This window comes from Hyalella azteca, unplaced genomic scaffold (genome assembly GCF_000764305.2).
Source record: "Hyalella azteca isolate HAZT.00-mixed unplaced genomic scaffold, Hazt_2.0.2 contig10672, whole genome shotgun sequence".
Taxonomy (NCBI): domain Eukaryota; kingdom Metazoa; phylum Arthropoda; class Malacostraca; order Amphipoda; family Hyalellidae; genus Hyalella; species Hyalella azteca.
The window spans coordinates 1,018,966-1,045,792 of record NW_025940701.1 but is presented as its reverse complement, the minus strand read 5'-3'; the positions used below and the strand labels follow the sequence as shown (position 1 = coordinate 1,045,792).

General features: G+C 37.5%; 2 protein-coding genes across 2 annotated transcripts; both read right to left on the bottom strand.

Moving 5' to 3' along the window:
- Window positions 1–876: 876 nt before the first annotated feature.
- LOC108671078 (scaffold protein salvador) lies at window positions 877–7,851 on the bottom strand. Its single transcript, XM_018158561.2, has 2 exons — window positions 7,787–7,851; window positions 877–3,021 (listed from the first exon to the last, which is right to left on the bottom strand). Exon 2 carries the CDS (start codon window positions 3,004–3,006, stop codon window positions 1,183–1,185), a length of 1,824 nt encoding a protein of 607 aa, XP_018014050.1. The 5' UTR covers window positions 3,007–3,021; window positions 7,787–7,851; the 3' UTR covers window positions 877–1,182.
- A 1,081-nt stretch (window positions 7,852–8,932) lies between these two features.
- Window positions 8,933–19,619, bottom strand: LOC108671296 (equilibrative nucleoside transporter 3). The gene is made up of 11 exons (XM_018158809.2): window positions 19,241–19,619; window positions 17,231–17,312; window positions 16,642–16,802; window positions 16,080–16,174; window positions 14,935–14,985; window positions 13,347–13,480; window positions 12,562–12,663; window positions 11,612–11,707; window positions 10,742–10,936; window positions 10,217–10,413; window positions 8,933–9,795 (listed from the first exon to the last, which is right to left on the bottom strand). The coding sequence occupies exons 1-11, from the start codon at window positions 19,258–19,260 to the stop codon at window positions 9,669–9,671; spliced, it is 1,260 nt and encodes a 419-aa protein (XP_018014298.1). The 5' UTR covers window positions 19,261–19,619; the 3' UTR covers window positions 8,933–9,668.
- Window positions 19,620–26,827: the final 7,208 nt, after the last annotated feature.

Sequence of the window (26,827 nt, the reverse complement as noted above, 5' to 3'; positions counted from 1 at the left end):
TCGGTACGTCAAAGCTTTACAGACTAGCATCTGACACTTCAAGTGATACAAATTATACCTACATTCAATTCATAAACCCAACGGGTTCACAATACCGCATTCGAGAACAACGGAATCAGAGTAAATTCTGCGTCTTGACCTGGATAATACAACTCATATTGATGGTTAATTCATGTCGTAGGAACATTGGACTGTTTGTAAAGGCTAACACGATCATTGTACATTATGTAATTTGGCGTGCAATAATTTCCAGCTGCTCGGTACAATGCACTTTACCCCACAAGGGGAATAAATTTTCCATTTCGAACAAAACGCTTGGTCACAGCCTTCACATAATATGTCGCCTTAAAAGCTATTCGCCGTCAAGAAGTATCTCAACCTCCCGAACGGCCAAAAAGCTGCGTTTTCCCCCAAGGCTATGTGATCGTCGGGGAAAATGTAACTGCACAGATAACAACGGAAAAAGAGAATAGGTAATCAACAGCGAAAACAAAAAAAGAAAGGGTGAAGAGGAGCTAAAAACGAAAATGATGGATGAACAAAAGCAAAAAACGAAGAAGAGATAAGTGAACAATAGCAAAAACGATAGGGATGGCAACAAACAGAAACAAAGACGGGATAGATGAACTCAACAATGGGATAGAACTGAATAGCAGGAAAAAAACACTCGTACAAGAGTCAATCAAATGCGCCTGCTCTAGAATTTAAATACAGAAGTGGAGGGCATCCTAGCGTTACCACGAAAAAATATCTCAGTACTCACTGCAGTGAGTGAAAGAGAGCGCATTTTCTCGTCGACGAAAACTTGAGGTCACGGACGGACGGACGGACGGACGGACAGACGGACAGACGGACAGACGGACATGGCTAGCACAATAGTGTATTTTTTCCATAAATGAGAAAATGCGCTAAAAAGACTCGCTGTCAGAGATACCACGAGCTAAGCGGCGGGGCGCATAGGCACAGTCCAGAGCACGTGGAACCACATGAGACTACTAACGGTAACGACACCAGAAGACCTTCACGAAAAGCGAGAATCTTGTATCAAATATCTTACGCATGCTCACGAATAGCATGAATTAACGTAAAATAACGACTGTTCGGTTACAAATAAGTAAAATTCCATTCAAACGAGCTTCTTCAACACCGTAAATTTTCTCGAAAATAGAATGCAATGACTAACTATACGTTGGACTCGTGCAGTTTGTCCAGTTCCAAGACGCTCCGACTCCCGCCCACAGCTTCAGTTCTCGACTGCTGAACGGCGTTTGGTACACTGAAGTTAGACACGTCAAATGCACTATGGAGGCCCTCGTCGTTATGAATTTCTGTCAGTGTCAAACCACCAACACGCGTAACGCCTGGCTTGTGATAGCCGCACGGTCGGTCGTGATCACCCATGCTTCTGTTCTCTAATTCACGCATGAGAGCGATTCTGTACATCTCATAGCTCATGACGACATTGTGCAACTCCTGCTTGAAAAGTCTGTTGAGCATTGCTTGGTAACAGTCTAGTTCTGGAAGACGGAACATGTGCCATTGGAGCTTGTGATCCAGCTTAGGGTCAGCTAGAGAATACACTCGTAGCCAGTAAGGAATTTCTGCATGTAGGTACGGAGAGGCTGGCATCAGCGACAGGGACTGTCGGAACTCGGTGTGAAAAGGTATAGGCAGAGGGCAGTTTCGGTTATCATTAGCATTAAGTTTGTCTAAGAATTTGGGCATGTACTGTTGCGCACATGGATTTTCGTATTGTGCCTGTCGAGTGAAGTGGTTTACATAGTAAACTCCATGTTCGTAAGATTCGATTTTCTCCCAGCCCGCTGGAAGTCCTTCTTTTTCGAATGGATGAGACCAGTGCGTCGTTTTAGTGTTGTGGTCAACGTAGTATTTCCGTCCCTTTTGAGTAAAGTCAATTGACCATCCTGGAGGGAGGTTTTCTTTTTCATGAGATGGTTCGCTAGGAAGTGAAATTGGAAGACTCAGTTGCGAACAAGAGACCTTATTGGACGTGAAGCCATCGCAATACGATGCATTTGAATTGGAAGACAAATATTTATTGACACCCGACGCATCCGCATTATGATTACTGTGATCAACGAGAATTGGTAGAGACGAATTAAGCAGGTTAGGGGAAGATTTTGGGGCTAAAGCAAACCGAGGAGTGGAAGAACTGAACAAAGTAGACGGTTGCCGACACGGCGAATAGAACTGCTTCATGGGTGGCAACGGAGATATGGGAACCGATCCTTTGCGGTTACGTGGAGAATCGACACGATCTGCACTAGCATTCAACGCGGCGAGAGCAAGTGAAGATCTAGAAGTCGTTTCATCACTTGCACGCTGTAGACGGTAATGTGAGGACGGCGAGTAGAATGAATTAAAAGAGTCCGATTTGCGTCCGGTAAACATCTGGTCTGGTGGCAAGTTGGGTTTATTGAAATAGTACTGAAAGTTAATTTGATCATGGCTACCTCCTGGATCATTAAAAGTTCTGTCTAGCAATCGATCAGACCTTCTGACTGAACTCATCTGCCTAGGCGAAGACAGAGCTGTCATCATCCCATGTGAATTATGATAACTTTCATTGTACGACACATTTTCCAGTCCTTGTGTTGGCCTAAAGTCATTAGTATGTGAATATCTTCCAGCAGGATTTTTTAGCACAAGATAATTTGATTTATAAGAGGGTGATAAATTGGACTGCTGATAGCTTGGGCTCAAAGGCATTTGTTTGTTACTGGAGAGCATTGATTGGTGTTGATAATTCGGAGTATGAGCCATGTATTGGTAGTCTTGAAGAGGGCCAAAACTTTGAGGACGAGGAGAATGTGTGATTGGGTTGTTTGATACATTTTTCTGTGATGCATGCAATTCATCTTCGTCACTTGTCCAGACATTTTTGATAGAGACAGGTGGGAGAGAGTCTCTCTTCTGGTATCTGCCAGCAAGTGAAGTGCAGCTTGAGCTGATATCTTTGTCTTTTTTCTTCGAACTGCTCAGCATCTTGACCCCAATGATCTGAAATTTTAGAAATATTGGTAGACAAATATTTATATTGAACAAAACACAAAGGGAAATAAACATAAGCACATTACCTCAAAATTTGACCAAACATATATAATCAAGGAAATATCTCATATTGTATCAAGTTTGATACCTATTTCAAAATATTAACTCTCCAAGTTTAGATTATTCCTACTAGTAATTCAAGTCTTGCAACTGCTAAGTGACACATTATTGGTAAATTTGGGACCTCATAAGTCATAGCTTGATCATCAACTTTTGTTTACCATTGGGTAAGCAGCAATTCAGCTATCCAGAAATTTGCAGTTCCAAAAATTGTGTGAAAGCTCATGTCATGACTTTAAAAGTTGTCATATTCCATGCCTGTTATCTCCTATTTAATTTTTAAAAGTGTGTTGGATCTGGTAGCCTCTGTGTAGAGTTGGCAAGATCAGCCTTTTAGACCCAAAACATTATTGTATTATCAAGGGTTAATCAATGTAACTACCTAAACCTTCAAGATCTCTTTACAAAAATACAAGTAAAGAACAATTTTAAGGGAAATGTTTTTATGATCTTCTGAACTTCTTTTCGAGTGTTTGGTAATAGTAACACCAAGATCCAATTTCTAGGCCTAAGGCTTCTAAATGCTGATAGTATTTTGAAGGTAAAAATATGAAGTTTTTTTGTATTGTTTTCAATAAATCGTGTAAAGGTACTAAAAATTGAGAAAATTTATTGCAAGCATCCAATTTGGGTTATTAGGGAGATGTTTTCTTAAATTGAGGGTTAAAACCGTAAATGGAAAATTTGGCGGTAGTCACCCGTGAATCAAACAAAAATGCCAGTAAATCTGGCTAATTCTACTCATTCCTATGGCCTTATCCCAATTTCATTAAAAAACAGCCTATTTGCATCTGCAGTTTTTGAAAATCACCTGTAGAACAAATGCTTTTATTTGCAATTTTAGGAAACTTCTGCTCTATATTGCAACATAGGTAAAAACGATTGTTTCACTGTGATCTTTGAAAAATCACAAATAGAAATAGGCTATTATTTTTTGCTGAATAAATTGGGAAAAGGCTACAGGAATGGGTTAAATTTGCCAGATTTACTGGTGCTTTTGTCCATTTCACCAAGTTCCCACTTAGCTTCAGCCAAATATCGCTCATTTGGCAAGCATGGGCGTTTTTGTTATATTCATGGCTCATGGGTGACTTCTGCCTAATTTTTCCAATATGTCAATAAGAAGTCCAAACTAGAAAATATGACAAAAGATGCACCCATAAATGAAACAAAAATGCCCATGCCAATGGAGCATTTCACTTGTTTCTATAGCCTTTGCTAAATTCCTTTGTTTAAAATAAAGAAAAACATCATATTTTTGTCTGCCCTTTCGAAAATTACCTGCAAAAGATCATTTTTACCCATAATTTCCATAAAATTCTGCCTAATATTCCAAAGCAGTAAGTAGTCAGGCTGATCAACTAAGTACAAATGACACACAAACCAGAAACCACAACAATCGAAACAAAATGTTAGACCAGCAGTTTTGCTTGCGAAGGACATTTAGTTTTTAAAGTCACATCCAACTGGCAGTATAATTTGACCAGCTCGGGCAGGAAATTAACGATAAAAACTTTAATTATGACTTGAAAAACTAATGATAATAATGACTTGTTTTTATTAACGACTTGATAAAAAACTTTAATATTGAAACCTAAACCTATAAATGATAGTTTTTCCAAATAAAAGTAGGAAAAATTGGTCCATTTTGGAGACATAATTTAATAAAAGAAAAAATTCAAATATTTTTCACTTTCATTTGTACCTATTCCATTTATATTTATATTGTAATGTTCTAAATTTTTTGAGAAACTTAAAAAAAATTTTTTTGTGCACAATTTAAAATACTTGTTTACACACTTGCAATCAACGACCAGAGAATTTGTTGATTTATATTATCAGTGAGTGGTAACTTTCCTTCAGATGACGGCAGATTAAAAGGCAAGTTTCAGGAAGTAATTCTTATTTATAAACGATATTTTGAATGCAACAAACATTCATTTTTAAGTTAGAAGAAGCATTAAACATTGAAATTTTGGTGAAAATAAGTACATAATATAAGTAAATAGGATACAACAGTAAACTTTTAGACCAAAAATTACTCAGAAATTCTTTCAGAGTTCAGCTATTGCCACTCGGTTGTTGTTAGGCCACTGCTTGATCATGATGCTGATGAGTACCTTCAGCCCATGGTCAGGAAGATGTGCCAGGTGCGCGGGAATTTATTTTGTCATTTTAACGACCTGCGCGGTGCGCCGTACTATGCTGGTAAAAAAATGCGCCGTGCGCCGTACTTTAGAAAGCTAAAATAGTTCTACTATTTTAGTCGACAATATACGCGAGTATATTGACTATGCGAGTCGAACTGACAATAATAAAATGTAAGACATGTCCGGCCACCGGGTTACTTCTGACTCTTCTGCTTGTCCACCTTGTCGGATACGGAACATACGGTAATCGTAAACTGCGGCTATTATACATACGAAATGTAAACAGACGGTGTTCAGTGTTGCCATATGACTTTGGAGAAAATTTCTTCTATGATAAAGTTCTAGACTTCTCATTCACCAAATTTCCGTATCAAGAAAAATCATATACGGTATTATTGAAAGATAATTAAAGGCATACTGTACTGAGTAATGTGAGTATTACGTCTGTTCCTCCACAAACTGCTCGTGCGCGGCAGCGCAACGTAGAATTGATGGCCGGGATTGCGCGAACACGTGCGCGAAGAGAATCAATTTTCATTACATTGCGCCAACTGTGCACAGCAATAGCTTAAAAAAATGAAAATGAGTGGGAAAATTCACCGAAAACATACATCATCCTGAGTGTGGCCTTCAGCACAATGCGAGTGATGGTCTGGTTGTAAGCTTGTCTTGCGTGATTCACCTGCCCTCCAGTTTGAAGGTACTTAACGAGACAGCGGCTCGGTGTCTTGATTGTTAGTCCAATTTGTCCGATGTTGTCTAAAACATGAAGAAGTCTACAACCTTTTTTGAAGCAAAATTTATAGACTACACCGGCCTCTCGGATAAGTCCCGCATTTTTGCGTTTAGTTTGGAATTTGATATTGTTGTCAAGAGTGTCACAAAGCCTGTTGAATTCATTGTCAATTTTGAGATGAACTTGCTTGGTAATAATGCTTTAAGGCCTGGTATGGTAGTGAGCTTGTCTCTGGTGGTAGGAGAATCAGCAGTTCAATGTTGCAGTTGTCACTCCAATAACTCCAATGTAATCCATAACGTGAAGAATTCTACAACTTTCTTTGAAGTAAAATTTATAGAATACACCTGCCTCTTGGAGAACTCTTGCTTTTTTGCAGGAGCTGTTGTTTGGCTTAGCCCGGGGTTTGATTTTGTTGCCAAGGGTGTCATGCCAGTCACGGTGCCAGTCAAATTCATCGCTGATCTTGAGATGATGCTGCTCGAGTCAGTCGAGTGTAATACTTTGAGACCTGGTCTGGTTTTAAGCTTGTCTCTGGTGGTAGGAGAAACGGCTGTCCAATGTCATAGTTGTTACTGCAATCACCCAAATTGCCAAATGCAATCCAAATAATGAAGAAGTCTACCTACAACCTTCTTTGGGGCAAAATTTACTTTAAAATTTAATATTTAATTCTCTGGTCATTGATTGCATGTGTGTAAACTGTAAAGGAATAAATCATGCCATCTAATATTAATTGACAATACTTACTATACATAACTCAACTAAATTTGGACTAAGTCAGGCAATTTGGAATAAAAACTTTTTTTAAATCTCTCATTTGCAACTGCCCTACTATACCATGGTCAGGAAGATGTGCCAGGTGCGCGGGAATTTATTTTGTCATTTTAACGACCTGCGTGGTGCGCCGTACTTTGTTGGTAAAAAAATGCGCCGTGCGCCGTACTTTAGAAAGCTAAAATAGTTCTACTATTTTAGTCAACAATATACGTGAGTATATTGACTACGCGAGTCGAACTGACAATAATAAAATGTAAGACATGTCCGGGTTACTTCTGACTCTTCCGGTTGTCCGCCTTGTCGGATACGGAACGTACGGTAATCGTAAACTGCGGCTGTTATACATACTAAATGTAAACAGACGGTGTTCAGTGTTGCCATATGACTTTGGAAAAAATTTCTTCTAAAATAAAGATGGCCGGGAACCCGGGATTGCGCGAACACGTGCGCGAAGATAATCAATTTTCATTACATTGTGCCAACTGTGCACAGCAATAGCATAAAAAAAGTGAAAATGCGCGGGAAAATTCACCGAAAACATACATCATCCTGAGTGTGGCCGGTATTATTGCAGATTAACTACATCCAAAAAAAAGGGTGTTTTTTTTTTTAATTATATGTTTTTTGGGGTGTAGATTACGAATCTGAAATCCATTTTTGGCGGTCGGCATCGGAAAACCGATTTTTTTCGCGACTTACTAACATGGGGGTTACGTAACTTACGTTACCCACTCACCTTTAGTTAATCTGCAATAATACCATCTACACCCCAAAAAACATATAATTAAAAAAAAAAACACCCTTTTTTTTGGATGTAGTTAATCTGCAATAATACCGTGTGGCCTACTTATACTATGGCTAAATCGCAAATGGCATCCAAAACCGTCCAGCTAAAACCTAAAAGATACTCCAAATTCCAAAAATTATCTTCTTACCAAATAAAAACTGTTGTAATTTATACTTTAGGTAAAATTAGATGGCAACTAACCTTATATACTCCAGATTTATGATATTTGTCACTTAGTTACAAGGCAGCCTGGCGCTGGTAGTGAGTTTTTTAGACTCTCTCTTAAGACTAAGTTCACTTTTGAGTCCTAAAAGTAAAAGTATCAAGTAGGTAGGCCAGCAAAGCAAAGTAGGACTATCATGGATGCCAGTTTTATCATACATAAGATTTTGGTTTAAATCTTGGGTAATTGAGGAAATTGAAAATGAACTGATTCTAAAAACTCTCTGGCTCGTCACTATGATTTTATTAAGCTGCCTTGATAAGAGAGCCCGGACGTCTGAGTTCTAGGTAGGATAACGAAGGGTTCGGAACCAATGCTCGCATTCAACTTACAAGACGCTATTTTGACACATAAACATCATTTCCGCTGTAGCGGAAAATATTGTAATACAACACGGAATCACTAATACGCGAGTGGAGTGTTATAAAATTAACAAATAATCACAATCTAGATTTATCGCGACAAACTGCGCTGGTGAGAACTAATGATAAATAACAAATATCTAAATAGAGTAGGGTGCGTGAATCAACTTTCATCATAAATGGTTAATAAACACTGCTAAAAACAAAGCAAAATTATATTTGAATTACTGTTTATGACAATACATAAGTCATGCATTATATTATTTTATTTATACATAAAACTATTCTGAATCTTGAAATTGTTGAAAAAAAGCCGCGAATCAATGTAAAGTGAAACTTAATTATAGCAGTTTCAGCTTTGCAGATTAGGCCATTAGGACTGTTGCCAATTCCAAACATCGCAGAATTTTCACAGTTACTTGCAGGTCTCGAACAAACCAATCACTGCTACAATATCAATTGTGTTAACCCACTGTTGATATCGAACCCAAAGATCACTGTTCCAATTCTGGTGCAATGAACTTGAACCATTACCGCCCAGCCATGATTAATAATAAAAGTAATAATAATAATAGCGGTTTCGGCGTTTAGTAGGCCGTAGGCCTGTCGCCGATTCTTAACATCGCAGAACATTCACAGCATTTTGCGGTCTCGGACTCGCAACTCACTGCTACAATTCATTCTGCTGTGCTTAACCGCCCGGCCTCCTCGCCGATTCTGACCAGAAACTGGCGCACAGAGCTGGGATCGAACCCGCGCCTTTTCTGCTCCAATCTTGGTACTCTGAAATGTAACCACTGGGCCACCCTCAGATCTCAGATTCCTGACTTCAAGGATATTCACAAAAGTTGCTTCCATGAAATTATTTACTTGTCCGTTTCAAGTCGATAAAAAAGTAATTAACTTGTAACTAAGGTTTTTAACGCTATTGGGACTAGAAAAATAGTTCAGCCGCTCACCCAATCTCACTTCATTAAGGAAAGTAATGTAAATTCTCAATTTCTTAATTCATCATCGCAGACTGAATTTTGATTTAAAATCCATTTGACAGGAGCTGAATATTTACATATATGTAGTTCATACCAGCGGTAACAACTAACAATCCCACTATATTACCTTAGTTCGAACAACTCCACGGTTTTAAAGAGCTTTGTCGCAAATAAAATTCATAGCCACATTAACAAACAAAAACACTAAAAATATAATATCTAAAATGCACATTTTTCCCTCTTACCTCATTGGCACGTTTTCTCGTACTAAAAAAAGTAAAACATCGATGGGCAGTAGAACACTAGAGGATTTTTTATATTTTGGGCGATAGCTTGGGTGCTTGCGATGTCGCGGTCCTCTAGAATAAACCTAGAGAAGGATAAACATTGCTGCTTTATTGCGATGCCGCGGTCCTCTAGAATAAACCTAGAGAAACATAAACATTGCTGCTTTATTGCGATGTCGCGGTCCTCTAGAATAAACCTAGAGAAAAACAAACATCGCTGCTTCATTTATCTTGAGGACCCCAAATGGCCACAAAACCTGGACTTATAAGTGACCCGATCACCATCCCGGCACCCATCACAGCACCCATGATTGTGCCCGCCAACTCCTTCTCGAATGGCTCCACGAAACTGTCAATGATAAAAAAGAAATTAATCAATTAAGTCCATCATAATCAAGTACAAATTAATTCCTATTCATTGCTAGTTCAGGCCAATCTGTGAGTAAGTCTCGATTCACGATTCATCGAAAAATATATATCGTCAAACTATCGTCAGTCATGAAAAGATCCGGTCAAATGACACGATTTTAGATCTTCTGTGAACAAGGCACGAAAAATAAAAAGGATCGGCGACAGGCCACATCAGGCCTACGCTTCAGCACAGAGATCACTATGTTATGTTATGTTATGTTAAGCTAAGTCTGGTGGAGACGAAGCATAAATCTTAATAAATTCATAACTTTTAAGGTAAAGGTAACAATTAAAAGGGTATAACATAAGGTAACAATTAAAATCAGTAAAACAATTTAAATTAAATAATAAGTACTAACTCAGGATAGTAAACAAGAGGGAGACACCCGAAGTAGCCGTTTGTGACGCCGAACAGTAAGTTAAGGAAAATGTAGACACCGTCGCTGTAGAAGAGTGTGGGGAATGTTTTGTCCACGCCGTAGCAGAACATGATGAGAATCGCTATTATTATTCGACAGCAGCTCAGGGTGGGCAGCAGCCAGCTTCTGGCTCTAGGCTGAAAATAAATGAAAATTACTCCTAGATCGATCCTGCAATGTTTTTCAACTATAATGAATACTCATAACAGAAAAAAATGACTTGATTTTTTACCTTATTTTTAGCGCATTTTCTCATTTATGAAAAAAGCCGCTATTGTGCTCGCCATGTCCGTCCGTCCGTCCGTCTGTCTGTCCGTCCGTGACTTCACGTTTTCGTCGACGAGAAAATGCGCTCTCTGTCACTCAATGCAGTGAGTACTGAGTTATATTTTTAAATTTTTAAAGGAATATGCCATGAATTTTTTGTCATCAGGATTTGTGCCTATACCTGACCACGAGTCTCACCCATCTGAGAAACCTAGGCAGTTCTCGGCCCACGAGATCACCGATGTTGAAGAGCAAGAAAGTGATGGTTGGCTGGAAGTAAACATCTTTCCAGGGCCCGTCCGGCGTGTTGGAAGTCACGTAAACTTGGACCGCAGGGAAGATGGCCAGCGTCACCAGGAGAGACATGCCCATAGTGAAGCTCAGCCTCCACACCTTCAAGGCAACAATTTGTACACAAGCTCTTAGCTTACTGAGATTTTTATAAGTAATAATGTTGACATTGTTAACAACAATCAACTAGACAGTGATGACAACAATCAGGTAACCAGTATTTACAGCATTGACAACAATCATGTTGACAGTGTTGACAACAATCATGTTGACAGTGTTGACAACAATCATGTTGACAGTGTTGGAACAATCATGTTGACAGTGTTGACAACAATCATGTTGACATTGTATACAACAATCATGTTGACAGTGTTGACAGAAACTAGGAGACGATTAGATGTAACGCCGGCACGGTTTGTAAATTATCACTCTTCGTAATCAGAAGAGTTATAAACTTGTAACTGGCATGTTTCAACAAATGTATCGAACTCCGTTATTATGCCTTCGTTACTCTTGAATGGTTTTGAACAATAACATTAAACATCTCTACTCAGCTATAAAGCAGCAGCTATCTCGAGCTATAAAGTCCAGCAGCTATCTCAATCAATCGTCAGTTATGGAAAGATCGGGTTCCAAAGGCCGGATCCCTTGTGGAATCAAGTCACGAAAAGTACAAGAATCGGCCACAGGCCATGGGCCTATTTCTTCAGTGCCTACACCTCTATTCTTTTCTATTCTATTCTATTCTTTTCTATTCTATTCTAAACAACCACGAACTTTTTTGAAGACCCTCCAGTAGTCTGCCAGAGATGTGGGCTGCTTGTCTGTAGTTACGAAGTCTTCTTTGGTGGACAAAGCGTCCTTGTAGAAAGGCTGCATAATATCATTAGAAAGATATTATTAAAGGGAAGTCTTGTATATATTATAAGGAAATATTTTATAATAACTTAGAGAGAAGGATAATAACTTAGAGAGAAGGTCCTACATAATTAGGCAATATTTAAGAAGAACTGTGATCCAATATAAATTTTGCTGACAGCTGGAATACCTCAGATAAACAAAAAATAACACATTGAAATAATTATGTATTATTCAGCACGAGCAAATAAGAATTGGATTGAACATTTATTTGGACTAGATTAAGCGGCAGAAACACGAAATTTGACTCAAGATTATTTCAATAGCCCGAGAAATTTTAGGACTTCCCAATAAAGCTCAGTTTTACACTCACTATTTTGGTCACGTTTCTCACTCACTATTTTGGTCACGTAGCTCACTCACTATTTAGTCACGTTTCTCGCTCACTATTTTATTCACATTTCTCACTCACTATTTTAGTCACATTTCTCATTCACTATTTTAGAACCGTTTATCACTCACTATTATGGTCACGTTTCTCACTCACTATTTTAGTCACGTTTCTTACTCACTATTCTGGTCATGTTCTTCACCTGTCTCTTATACACATCTCCTCTAGAATAAACCTAGNATTTCTCACTCACCATTCTGGTCACGTTTCTCACCCATTATTCTAGTCACGTTTCTCACTCACTATTCTAGTCACGTTTCTCACTCACTATTTTAGTCACGTTTTTCACTCACTATTCTGGTCATGTTTCTCACTCACCATATTAGTCATGTTTCTTACTCACTATTCTGGTCATGTTTCTCATTCACTCTTCTGGTCATGTTTCTCACTCACTATATTAGTCACGTTTCTCACTCACTATTCTGGTCATGTAATAGTAGAGGGCGATGGCTAAAAGGATGAACGCATCAGCGATGCAGAAATATATGATGCCTGTCCTTACGGGGTCTGCATCACCGATCTATTAAACAAATATTAGAATATGTTAAATAACATTATTATATTTGATAGATTATTTAAAAAATATACTGAATATTACGATGGTCTATGGAGGAATAATATTTAATTTTGATTTTTAGTTCGAAAACAGCATTTGAACGAATCTAAAAACCTTTAGATTAACTATTTAAAAATTTATGAACTAATCCGTTCAGTCTCCATGCGCCAGTAATGTCTTCAGTTAAATGCTATAAAAAATACTACGATTGCAATGCTGATTACGGACAGAATAACTTGCAAACAAGTCCTTTAATGGATGAATTCTTCAAGGTTGAAATAACATAATTATCGCTACGAGCGGTCTGAGAATTTTAATTAACGATTAAATGCGTTATCAGCAAGTAAGAGAATGCAAAGGCTGGAGGGAACATAATTGAACTATCAAGGATGTTGTGTTGCTGTGTTGTCATATAACTGTAATGTCAAAATGACCTTTTAAATAATAATAATAATAATAATAATAATAATAATAATGATAATAATAATTATAATAAAAATATTAATAAATAATATTAAAATTTATAATAATGATAACAACAACAACAATAGAAATAATAACAATAATAATAACAATATCAATAACATCAAATATAATAAAAGCAATACTGATAATAATAATAGAAACAATAATGAAATAATATTCACGGCAAGAGATATGATCTGCGCAACGCTGGAGAAGACGCCGGCCCAAGCCATGCCGGACACGAGGGCGTTGGTGCAGTGGCTGGGCAGCTGTCCTGTGATGCCGTACAGCGACCCTTGGAACACTGCCTCGAAACCTGACCAGTTTTGATTATATTGATATTAATATCATCTACATATATTATTGGTAATTGTTTTTAATTTGTTATTATTGAAAAATATTCATTTACATTTTTTTATTATTGAAAAATATTCACTTATAATTAGGACTTATGCACAATTATACAAATATTAGAATTAGGAACATATCTTTTGCAGAAATTCCGGAATATTGCTCGGAAATTTCCTAGGTATTTATAGCAACACCACCTTGAAAACTGACCAATTATTTTATTTCAAACTTCAGTAAAAGTTAGGTACAAATCTGTTGAAAATTATTGAATAATTAAAGCACTAATAATTAGAGGAATTAAAATCATTTTGTTCTTCCTGTACTACTCGTATTTCATTCAGTAAGACACTTGATGCACTCGCGAACTGTAGCAATGCATTACTACATTCTCTCAAAATATATTGTTTCGTTTCAAAATTACCATTTAAATTTGTAATATGTGACATAAGTAAGTACTAGAACAAATGACTAATCAAAAGATTAAAATTTTATTTGAGTTTTACGAAGTGGTACCCGTCCATACCCTATTTGAGGTGATCAGGAAAAATGTATCAATTAACCAGCATTGTCATACATTTTATAGTCACGGTCATGTACACGCACCAAAAAATTAGATCAGTCCTCAATGCAGTGAGTGACAGAGAGCGCATTTTCTCGTCCGTCCGTGAAGTCACGGATGGACGAATTAGTCACGGACGGACGGACATGACGAGCACAATAGCGTTTTTTTTCATAAATTAGAAAATGCGCTAAAAAGGCTAGTAAATACTGTAACGTATAAATTAATTGCAAATTATCTCATACATACCGCTGTTGGTTCCATCCCTTTTATAACAAAAAGTTTCGTTCCGGTCCAATCATATATAAAAATTTTGTTCACAAGTATAAGTGAGCAAGGTTACTAGCTTAAAGTCACTATCATGGCCTGAAGAAAAATGACACATTTGAAGTGACAGCTACGGAAAAAACGTCACGAGTTCATATACATAAAAAGATTGCGCCCGCGAAAAAAAACATTCCGTGTCGAGAACCACTGTCACCAATAAAATTCCCAACAGTCCTAATTAACAGTCACATTATTATACAGTTATGAATTGAGGGATTCTATATATTCGTCAATGAACTCTAAGGAAAAAACTCAAAATGGTAGATCGAACAGTAACAAAACTGAAGAAATAAAAAACGACGCCATCAGAATTACTATTGCAATAAAGCATTGCTTCTTATCAAATTTTAACGAAAATTATGAACTTATTCTAAAGAAGTGAATGTTGTCGCCTGTGGCTGTAAACGCATAAAGTAAATCAAAATAAATAAATTGACGGAAATTCTAGAAATTCGGAAAATTCGAGGAAATTTTAGCGTGAATTCGAAGAATGAAAGTGAATAATGTGAAGTACGTCAGGTCTACGTACGTACCGTTCAGCACGGCCACGATGATGAGCACCAGCACGAAGAACGCAGTTTGCCCTGAAAGAATAAAGACCGTTGTTTCGTTAGTGAAAATTGTTAATCAATATTTTCGTTGTTGCAGTTATTATTATATGAAAATTATTATCAAACTCTTTATTTTCGTCAAGTGATCGTAAACTATGAAGTTCTTTTGGATTTTCATTGAGTATTTAAAAGCTTCTATAAACTAATTAGTTAAGTTATTGACCATTCAACGTATTGATCATTGACCATTGTGCTCGTAGCGGCATTATTACCATAACTCTTAACTGATGCATTAATAGAACTTCCATTATAAATTTCCCCCTTAAGAATTTGAAACAACTTACAGTGGTTTGAAGGTAAATTTGTGCAACTGATGTAGCAGATGAATAACAAACCTTTCCCCAATGTTAATTTAACGTAAATTAATACGAAAATAATATAATAAAATCATACCGTCTTTTAAGTTTTAACTATGTAATAAATCATAGCGTCTTTTAACAAAGCAAAACACATTTTAACAATTGAAATATAAAGAATATCTACTGTGACAGGACATTAATAAGTCCCTGGCGTGGATGGCAGTCGCTGCCAGCGGCTAAACACATGTCACATGCACTTAGGTGTGACATGCATGACTGACTGCACAAATCGAACCATTCAATGACCGACTGCACAAATAGCACCATCGTGATTACAAGTTCGATAGTTTCACGAGTTATTTCAATACCATGCCGAGTTTTTTTTACTAGATTACAAGTTCACCGAAATTTGAAAAGGACAAAAATTTAGTAGAGAGTGTTCAAAGACGCGCAACAAGGATAGTTCCGGGCTTGAAAGGCAAGTCCTATGAGGAAAGATTAAAGATTATGAAGCTTCCAAGCCTCCATTATCGACGTCACTAGCAAATTACGGAGCAGGCAATAAGTCCAGCAGCTATCTCAATCAATCGTCAGTTATGGAAAGATCAGGTTCCAAAGGCCGGATCCCTTGTGAATCAAGTCACGAAAAGTTCAAGAATCGGCAACAGGCCATGGGCCTATTTCTTCAACGCCGACACTTCTATTCTATTCTATTCTAATAAGGAATAAACAAGGAGAAAATAATAAAGTTGCCTGAACAGAACGCACATGTGTCGGTGTTGACGAACGCGAAGATGGTGATGGCTCCCATGCATAGCAGCATGGCGCCCTGGGTGACCAGCATGCGTGGTACCTCTCGAATCCTGAACAGCATATATTGTTAATGGCTGTCATCATCTTAAGCTATTACTTATGATAATTGGCACGATAGGTTATCTAATTACAGGAAACTTGAGAACAGATAAGATATAAACTGTGATAAAATATACTGAAGCAAATCACTTGAAAAACGTGGAAAGAGTAGAAACCAAAACATATGGTTTAATAACGTTAGTGGGTAAACTTGAGTGACTTTTAATGACTTTTGTGACTTAGTAACACCAGTTACAAAGCCTTTATGTACAAATATCAATCACCACGATTAACGCATCCGCAGAAAAAAAGGTTAAAAGTTTATCTTTAGACGGTTATTCTAGTAACATCGGTTTTGGTACCAATCAATGTCTCCAGGGCGGCCTGGGACTGCTACGTCCGAAGCACATACTAATGATCAGTGACAACTGTTAATGCATTTGATTACAAAATTTTCCAAAAACAATAAAATGAAGACCTGGTAACGAAGTACGAAGTGAGGAGGAGGAAAGCCGAGCAGAAGACGTTAGATATGACCACAAGAGAAGGCATGAACGCGAGTTGCAGCGGCGTTAGGGTGGAGTTGTCGGAATCCCAAGCATCGCCTAGCGTCACGTTGCGTAATTTGTACTGCCAAAACTGCCGGAGCAGAATGAGTAGGCGAATAACATTCAGTTTAACAAAGATTGTGTAGACTGGGGATAAAATACATTTCGCGGCCTTAAGGGAGATTAAACCAACTTTGAATAATTTGCCTAATCTCGCAAATGTGTTTCAGCATCATAACCACTATGGAAGATCCTGGAATATCATCGGTATTTCCAAAAATGATAAATAATGGAACTTCATGGAACATCATCGTTATTTCCAATGACGTAACGTCCTGGGACATCGTCATTATTCCCAGATAGGAAAGATCATCATTATTTCCAAAAAATAAACATCATGATTATTCCCAAATAAGAAACAACATCATTATTCCCAAATAAGGAACATCATGATTATTTACAAAGAATAAACATCATAATTATTCCCAGTAATGGAAATAATTGACCATGAACTCTCACCGAGTCTGCAGTGATGAAGAAGTTCCAAGGCAGCAGCGCTGCGATGCCCAACACGTAGAGCACCAGCGTCACCGACAGCGGCCTGTGGGGGGTAGGTACTGATCACCTTCACGGATTACCGCAAATTCCTTTTAGATTCAAATTACCAAGACGCATCAACGAAATGAAAATTACATTAAATTCAAAATACTCGATTATGAAAACGGATGGAAAGTCATATGGTAGTATTATAAAACAAAGCAATTCGCATTTAATGCCTTGAATCCTTGTTGGAGTGCACAAGTTCAACAGTACGTCCACTTGGTAAAATTTTAGCGTGGTAAAATTATGCTGTCTGAATTGCGTTAATTAATCATTCGCAATATGACAATAATTATTTTATCCCTTTCGCGAGTAAGTTACCATATATGGTAATTAAAATGGGAGTCGGAAAAAGACCTCCAAGTCAGCCACATTGCTTTGGGCAGCCCGCCAACAAGCTCAAACCAATCACAGATCGTGTATGAGTTACGTCATGTATGAGTTATGACGTAGCACTCAGACGAGCTCTTACGTCTGTCTGAGTTGACTTAAAAACTAAGTACTGTGGGTGCGGAGACATGGCAAAAACGGCATTTCGGGACCTCATCGTATTAACTTTATCAGCTCTAGCTAACGATATACCGTAGGTAATTCCGTGATAGTTGCGAGTATCATAGATAAAAACTTGCTTTATTGACTGATTATGATGCCATTTACGTGAAGCAAATGCAAGATGGTGAAATTAGACTGCGAAAAATAGTGTGATTATATATGTGCATACGCCTGCCAATGCTTGGAGATAGAAGTGATTATGTTCGGACATATGCAAGCTATATAAGAAATTTCTACAGCGCTTGGTAAATATGCTTGTTAGCCCTTAGTGGTTAGCCGTACTATGATTCAGGTCATGTTTTTCAGTCGAAAGTAACTATGGTTCACCACTTAATGCTTTTCCAGACTTCGACTGCAGTCGAAGCTCTTGGCATTTTCTTCGCTACAGAACATAGAACCATAGGAGTTACAAGCAAGATTGTCTCTGCCCTGAACCAGACAATAACATGTCCTTCACAAACTCGAATTTTTGCTGATAATTTTTTTCACAAGTTGGAGGTATATGTGGTATATATGAATGTGACTCATTACAGGCAGCATGGATGTGGGTGCGAGTATCAGAAAACATAAGATCAGGATGAAGCCTTTTTTTAGTGATGAAAAAGTATCACTCAAGGTCCTAGGAGTCTCGCTGCTAATCAAAACAATCCTGAAATATCTCACCCAATACTTCCAAAGCTGTTCAGAGGACATGAAAGCCCATTTTTACAGCTCATAAAACCCTGCCATTCTTCTTCCTCCTAGAGCACTTTCCTCATTACTTGAATCACCAGACACGCAAGCACGGCAGCCAACAGATGTACATCATCAGACCAAACCTTGTGTGCTAAATGTGTGAGGTGCACCTGTATCTGAATGCATATATAAACAGATTCCTTGATGAACCAAAGTGTGTGGCATGTGATAGGTGAAAACTTGGTTTCTCGGTATGTTAATGGTCTGAAAATATCTTGCCATAATATGTACTAAAAATGCCTATAATTCAGTTCATCTTGATTGCTTCTCCTGTATGTGTTATAATGCAAGCATAAAACAGCAATCAAGGTGCTATTTACCATCTAAATAGCAAAAATAGTAAACTCTCAATGTCAAAATCAGCGAAGTCTTTTTTACCTTAAGCCGGCGAGGCCCCATACATGTATATGATCACTTCATTTATTGTGATTTACTATTTATACACGGAAATTCTTGAAAAATGCTTTTGAGTAAATATATCTTAGAATTGGTCATGCTTTCAAGCACTATCATCATATATCGCATTTTTATAGTATTTCTATGTCCGTCCGGGAAAGGGTTAGGTATAATACGAATATAATACATAATTATCAACAAACATACGTACTTGTTTTCAAAAGTCAGAAGTGAAAAAATACTCACGCTTTCACTGCAGAGTTCATGGTGAAAGCTGACGAGACGGAATCAGTTAAGATGGATCGATTAAAAGTTCAATTGTTTGCTATCAAACTCTTTTTAACATAGACATGAACGAGATATTTCTTGGTTAAGACAAAGCACGTTTGTTGAAAATAATAGGACAATAATGCTGACGACTGATTTATTTTTAACGAATTCATAACATCGTTGATATTTTTTGCCAATGCTTGAAAAATAAAGCTTGGCAAAAAACGACAAATTTTATGTTAAGAGATGTCAGCAAATCGACCAGCTAGAGAAGCCGGTCTATCGTTGTTTGCTGCTCTACAGTTGTTTGTTAGAGCTAATTTTACGAAGGTAAATTTTTCGTGTTTATTAATACCTGAAATTTAATGCAAAATAACGGTGAGTGGTGAACGTTTTGGACGCTATAAGCCGTTGTAATTACACGAAAGTTAAAAACTCAAGTAAAATCTACCTTAATTAACTGATAGTGAATATCAATAACTAATTCATCTGATACATCAAAAGATATCTATCAGATGATATTATCGTTATGCAATCCATTTCTGCTACCGAAGGATAATAAGAAGAAGATATGAGCGTAAAATGGTCTCTAAACTGTATCAAAACTCTGAACTGTATTGATTCAGCCTCTAATTAATTCAAGAGATATCTTTTTCTATTAACCGTGCATAAATTGAAGTTTCTAACATGGCATAAAAAAGTTCACAAATTTCATTCTTGATTGACGAACATCCGTGAACAAAGATATCGCTAGCAAATTGACACGAAAATTTGAGATTGACACGCTGACCGCGTCAGTTTACAAACACTAATGCTTGCATCTATCACTAGTAGTGATATATACCTATACCTGCACATATCACTGGTATTGATATATACCAGCACCTATACTTACACATATCACTGGTAGTGATATATAACAGTCAATATACTTGCACATATCACTGGTAGTGATATATAACAGTCAATATACTTGCACATATCACTGGTATTGATATATACCAGTACCTACACTTGCACATATCACTGGGAGTGATTTATACCAGTACCAGAGCTGGGCAGCGCTACTTTGAAATGTAGCGGCCGCTACCGCTACCGCTACATGCTCTAAATGTAGCGGGTGCTATCGCTACCGCTACAATTGCTTAAATGCAGCGCCGCTACCGCTACTGAAAATGTAGCGGACGCTAGTATAGCGGCCGCTACATCGTAACGCGCTACTGCCCACCTTTGACCAGTACATACACTTGCACATATCACTGGTAGTGATATGTGCTACCACTTGATCGCGCTACAACCAAGTGAGTATGTATTTCTGTCGCAACAACGTCTTGACCATCACGATCCAACATCGCACCACGTCTGTCTGCAAGATTGCAAGGAGCTACTGATAAGGTCAAGATGCATTACGATGTCCAAAGGTTGAAGTTTTCGTGCACGGGAAATTCCAAGTAATGAAAATTACTTTGTTGTGTGATTAAAATAATACGCACAAATCATGAACAATGTACTCCAGCAAAATTTTAGTTTGCAATTTCAGAATTTTAATGTACGATCACGTTACTAATGTTTATCTTGAAACTTAAGAAAGACCATCAGCATTTAATATCTTTTTCGTTTATTTGAATGCATAATGCTGAGACCGCATATAATTCGAAAAAATTATTCATTACGTCAGGCTTTACAGAGAAACAAAATGAATAGAACGTTCTTTACGTCGAAAAAAATCGAATAATGTGCGTTTAATGTACAGAAGCCAGCCTTATTGTTTACGGTGTAAGATACAACGCTCATCATAATTAAACTGTGAGATGCCACCGCAACAACAGCATGCATTGTTCTCTCTCAGTTTTTTTCTTTTATTAAAACTGGAGGAGCGTATACTATCAGATTTCCGTCCGTAATTTAATAGAGAACACCAACTAATCTCTTTTAATGGGAAAAACTGAAATATCATTATCGCAGAAATTTTGGCACCCCAAATAAACACAGTGTAGGCGGAACACTTAACACGCAAGATGCCAAAAAAATGCAGAGTTACACCCTCACTCAAACACGTGAAACTCAAGACTAACCAACTTACCAAGTTGAGTTTGAGCCTTGAGGCTCGAGCTTTGGTGTTCCCCAAGCGGAAAGATTCTTACCCCAAATTGTTGTTACTTTACCCTTAATCCTCGTGGGTTTAACAGATATTCATCACGGTGAAAAATTGAATCGAAAATTGTGTACTAAATCTAATGCAATTAGTATTAGATCACCGAATTTTCTTGTTGAAACACATACGGGTAATGATCAGCGAATGCATTATATTCCAATATTCATGGAGTCGACAAATTCTTCAGATGACGTTAATAGATCGAAAGGCATGTATATATTAAACGACGTTTCGAATGTATCAACATACATTTCTCAAGTTACAAGAAGAATCGATCAATGAAATTTTGGTGGACAAATGTACATCATAATACACGTCAATTTAATACAACGAAATTTTGGAACGGCAAATGACTCTGAAAACGATTTCAAAGTTCAGACAATTTTGGTAGTTTGAAAACAGACAGCTGTGGTCCAATCCCCATAGATGAAGGTTTCAGCAATTGTCGGTCATTTAATATTGGCGCCACTGCATGTCATGATGACGATGCTGGTGGGTTCCTCCAGCACAGTGCGAGCGACGGTCTTGTGAGCTTGTCTCAAGGGATTCCCTTGTCCTCCAGACTGAAGGTGGTAGGTGAGACGTTTTCGATGTCGTGGTTGTTAGTCCCAATGTAGTCTAAACGACGAAGAAGTCTCTAATTAGTATATAAATAGTCTATGTCTGGCCACTCCATGATGATGATGAACTGTCATGTGAGGGCAATCATTGCATTAATTTGATTGACACACATCTACCCTATAAATGTTTATTACCCTCACTTAGGGTAAAAGTTTTCTCTATGGTCGCTAACGGCCATGCGGGTGCCGACGAGGGTGACGGCGAAGGCAAAAAGTGACCGAATCGACACTTCAGCGGACACGCCTGCGGACCCGCCTGCCAACTCGAATGCAAAACCTAACTTCATTTTCAACTCACCCACCCATAAATCGGTCAAAAAGTGGTGGTTAGCTTCAGCCCTGCTGCACGTGGCACTGAAGTAAACTTAATTAAAATTGCGCGCTCATTGTCGTGATCAAACACATAATATATTCATGTTTTCTATTCATAATCTGCTCAATCGAATCACAATTTTATTTTTAGTTTATTCTCGAGACTTATTATACATTACATTTGTAATAATATATTTATATAACAGCAATCTAAACAAAAAATAGTTTCGACGTAGTGAGAGTTGAACGTTTAATTGAGTTTATCAAAGAATAAAATCGTTTTCTCGGAAGTGCATGATAAAGAAATTTATGCTCCCAAACTGAAGTAAATGTGATCCTGCTACCTAAATAGGGTGCAATTACCAACGTTAATTGTAACCCTGTTTACTGGTACAGCTTTATCTTCAAATGTCGGGTAATGTTTTACAACTTCCAGACGTGATGGGCTCATTGTATTACTTAAAAAAATTCATGCATTACATATGGACTCAATGCATCACTTTTTACCAGAAATTTGCTAGTATGTTATCGTTAACCTCGAAGTCTCTTCTGGCATTACGGCTGTTTTTTTTCTCAATCTTCACAAGCTTTCTTGGCAACTGCGAAACTTGATCCTAATAGTCCTGTCCTAAAAAATTCCTCTTCTTAACTTTGAAAGCAATGAGTGTGCCACTTTAAAATTAGTACCACAAGATGAGCTTATAACTACAGCTTGTACTCAATTAGTTTCATGATTGGATAGACAGTCATTTATGCTAAACAAGCCAAGGCAAACAAAATTTAAATCGCACTTTTCACACTCTTGCTACAGTACGCAATCTGCGATACAGTCTACACAAAGCTACAGTACGCAAGCTACAGTACAGTTTACACAAAGCTACAGTACGCAAGTTCGATTACCGCAAGCGTTTAAAATGTTTTTGTTCATGTAATATGAGTGGGTCTGTCATATGAGGATATATCTTCGCACATCTGTGTTTGTTTCGTGATAAATTATTGATGTGTCAAAAATGGCCCAAAACGGCAATAGACTGGAGATAGGATTACAAAAATAATTATAAGATTTTGAAGTGAAAGAAAATTAGGTTTTTTAATATTTCACATCATTGTAATCTCTCCTAATCAAATGGCCTAATACTATTTATTATACCATTAATAAATGGCCTAATACAATTTAAAGCACCATTTATAAATGGCCTAATTCTATTTAAAACACCATTTATAAATGGCCTAATAACATTTAAAACACAATTTATAAATGGCCTAATATTGTTTAATACAGCATTTAATAAGTGTACTTTTCATCGCAAAATTGCAGTGGGTTTGTTAGAGGACGGCGTTACACATTCCTTACGTACGATGAGGACTTATAACCTGAAGAACTCAAAGTCCACAAACTTCATCCCAATCCACGGCCTTCTAACTAGGCCATGAGACAGACAATGGTTATGAGATTTGCTTGCTCGTTGAGTGAGATTCAGGAAGAGTAAACTGTTGATTTAGAGGTTCAGTTACACACAGTATCGAGTGCTTTGGGTATGCGGGTTCAAATGCTACTGGGCATGCAGGTTCAAATGCTACTGGGCATGCAGGTTCAAATGCCACTGGGCATGCAGGTGCAGGTTCAAATGCTACTAGGCATGCAGGTTCAAATGCTACTGGGCCGTGCAGGTTCAAATGCTACTGGGCATGCAGGTTCAAATGCTACTGGGCATGCAGGTTCAAATGCTACTGGGCATGCAGGTTCAAATGTTCTGGGCATGCAGGTTCAAGTGTTACTGGGCATGCAGGTTCAAATGCTACTGGACATGCAGGTTCAAATGCTACTGGGCACGCAGGTTCAAATGCCACTGGACATGCAGGTTCAAATGCTACTGGGCCTACAGGTTCAAATGCTACTGGGCATGTAGGTTCAAATGCTACTGGGCATGCAGGTTCAAATGCTACTGGGCATGCCGGTTCAAATGCTACTGGGCATGCAGGTTCAAATGCTACTGGACATGCAGGTTCAAATGCTACTGGACATGCAGGTTCAAATGCCACTGGGCATGCAGGTTATAAAAAGGTGACACATTCCTATATTTCCTCATTCATAATTGGATGCTAATTATAAGTTTTTTCGTATTGTTAATCGGACTGAAACGAGGCATTATATTTTAAGCAGAGAAATAAAGCTTATTTTATACTATTAAGATAAATTCAATCATTTCGTGCATTTTATCGATGTAAATAAAGCTTTTTCTTGCATTGAATCGAGAAATTGCATCATGATATCACTTATACTTGCTAATAAAGCATTGTCTGGCACTAAAAAGTGAAATGAAATAATGCCATGCATAGTATTTTATAGTATTATAATATTATGTCAGTGCAATGAAGCAATGACTATGAGTTCCTGCAATATAAAGAGAAAATGCACAAAGCTACAGTACGCAAGGTACAGTACAGTTATAGTTCGCAAGCATTAACTAGATGAAATGAAGCAAACTATTGTATTGTATAAAAACCGGTGCCTTGCATTACTCAATGAATTGTTGTTTTGTGCAGAATTCGATAAGTAAATGAAGCAATTTTTTATATTTTTCTGAAAATTGTTGCTGGATCATGTATTATACAGGGAATTGAAACGATTCAGATAATAATATTAACTATTGATTATTATTATTCGGTGAAATTAAGGGGGCGCATGGCCTTATGCCGAGATACGTAGCATTGTTTTTTACTAATTATGAAAATTAAATGAAGAGGAAATTACGGTATATTTTTATATTTTTCCTGTATCATGAAGTTTTATATATATACTAATTAAATTCTTAGTACCTAGGAAAATTGGACTAATTAAATTAAGATTAGACTAATTAAATATAGACTAATTAAATTTTTAGTACATAGGAAATTTGGCTGAGAAAAAAAATACCGTGAATCATAAGTTATTCATCGCACGAAATTATGAACATTCAATTGGGCAAGAACGTAAAGGTTTAAGTCAATCAATACGATTGATTTCCCTTGTAATTCATAATTAATTTATTGAATTTCCTTGAATACAATTGACTAAATAATCAAGCAATCAACGCTTGAACTTTATAACCAACCGAGCATCTGCCTTGTCCGTGAACGCCACGTGACGTTTGCTGCCTCAGCCGACGATCAAAGTCCGGCGGCCTGCGATACCAGCAGCTTATCTGTACCCATTATACTTTCAAAAAAGTTAATAGATCGAAAGTTCATCAGCCAATCATTGACGGCCTTTCAAGCAAAATCCACCAATCATAGACACGAAAATAGAGCGTAAGTACTTACGTTCACTATACTTTCAAAAAGAAGTTAATAGATCGAAAGTTCATCAGCCAATCATTGACGGCCTTTCAAGCAAAATCCACCAATCATAGACAAGAAAATAGAGCGTAAGTACTTACGTTCACTTAATCATAGACAAGAAAATAGAGCGTAAGTACTTACGTTCACTTAATCATAGACAAGAAAATAGAGCGTAAGTACTTACGTTCACTTGGCGAGTTTTGAAAGTGTGACCCCTGTACCTCCAACCGGCGTTACGTACGATCAGCAGGAATTGTTAATAATTGTTGTAGTTTTTATAATAATAAACGATAATAATTGTCGTAGATTTATCCTAATAGTGCTATCCTAAAAAATATTTCCTCTTCTTAACTTTGAGAGCAATGGGTGTACCGCTTTAAAATTAGTATCCAAAAGATGACCTTATAACTATAGCTTGTTCACAATTAGTTTCATGATTGGATGGATAGTTATTTCTGCTGCTAAACAAACGACCAAGTGGGTCACTGCTATTCCACTCGAAGCGGGGCTGTCTAGACAATGGAGTTACTGGGTTCGCGCGCATCATTTGCGATAAAATATAGCGATTTCAGCGTTTATTAGGCCGTAGGCCTGTCGCCGATTCTTAACATTTCAGAACATCCACAGCTTGTTGCGGGCTTGAACTCGCAACTCACTGCTTCAAATTTTCTTGGCTTAACCGCCCGGCCTCCTTGCCGATTCTGACCAGAAACTGACGCACAGAGCTGGGATCGAACCCGCACCTCTCTGCTCCAATCCTGGTACTCTGAACTGTAACCACTGGGCCATTTATTATTCTCTATGAATAATAAATGATTTGGCTTGAAATTCTTGTTTGTAATACTGCTGCAGTCGTTAAGAAATTTTATTCGACTCCTAGATAACTTCCAGCGTATGATAATATTTCCTTTCTGTTTAAGCCGAGAGATTTTTAATGATTGGTGAAATTTCAATAAAGTTCGAAACGCGTGCTTTGTTATTGCACAAAACTATAAAAATTATGATCGTTTGAATAGATTTTACAAAAACCGTGTGCATAATATGTTGACTTCCGTGTGCGTGTAATGGAGCATAATTTTCTTGTCATCAGTCGCTTGTGTTTTCTGAAAATGTTTATTAATGCTCTCAATAACTTTTTTCGTCGTTCCCTGGCAA

Coding starts and splice junctions, on each gene's coding strand:
- LOC108671078 (XM_018158561.2), bottom strand. CDS start 3,006: ATGCTGAGCAGTTCGAAGAAAAAAGACAAAGATATCAGCTCAAGCTGC.
- LOC108671296 (XM_018158809.2), bottom strand. CDS start 19,260: ATGAACTCTGCAGTGAAAGC. Junction 11,708..12,561: donor ACTATTACATGACCAGAATA/GTGAGTGAGAAA, acceptor GATATTATGCAG/CCTTTCTACAAGGACGCTTT. Junction 9,796..10,216: donor CCTCTTGTTTACTATCCTGA/GTTAGTACTTAT, acceptor TATCATTGACAG/TTTCGTGGAGCCATTCGAGA.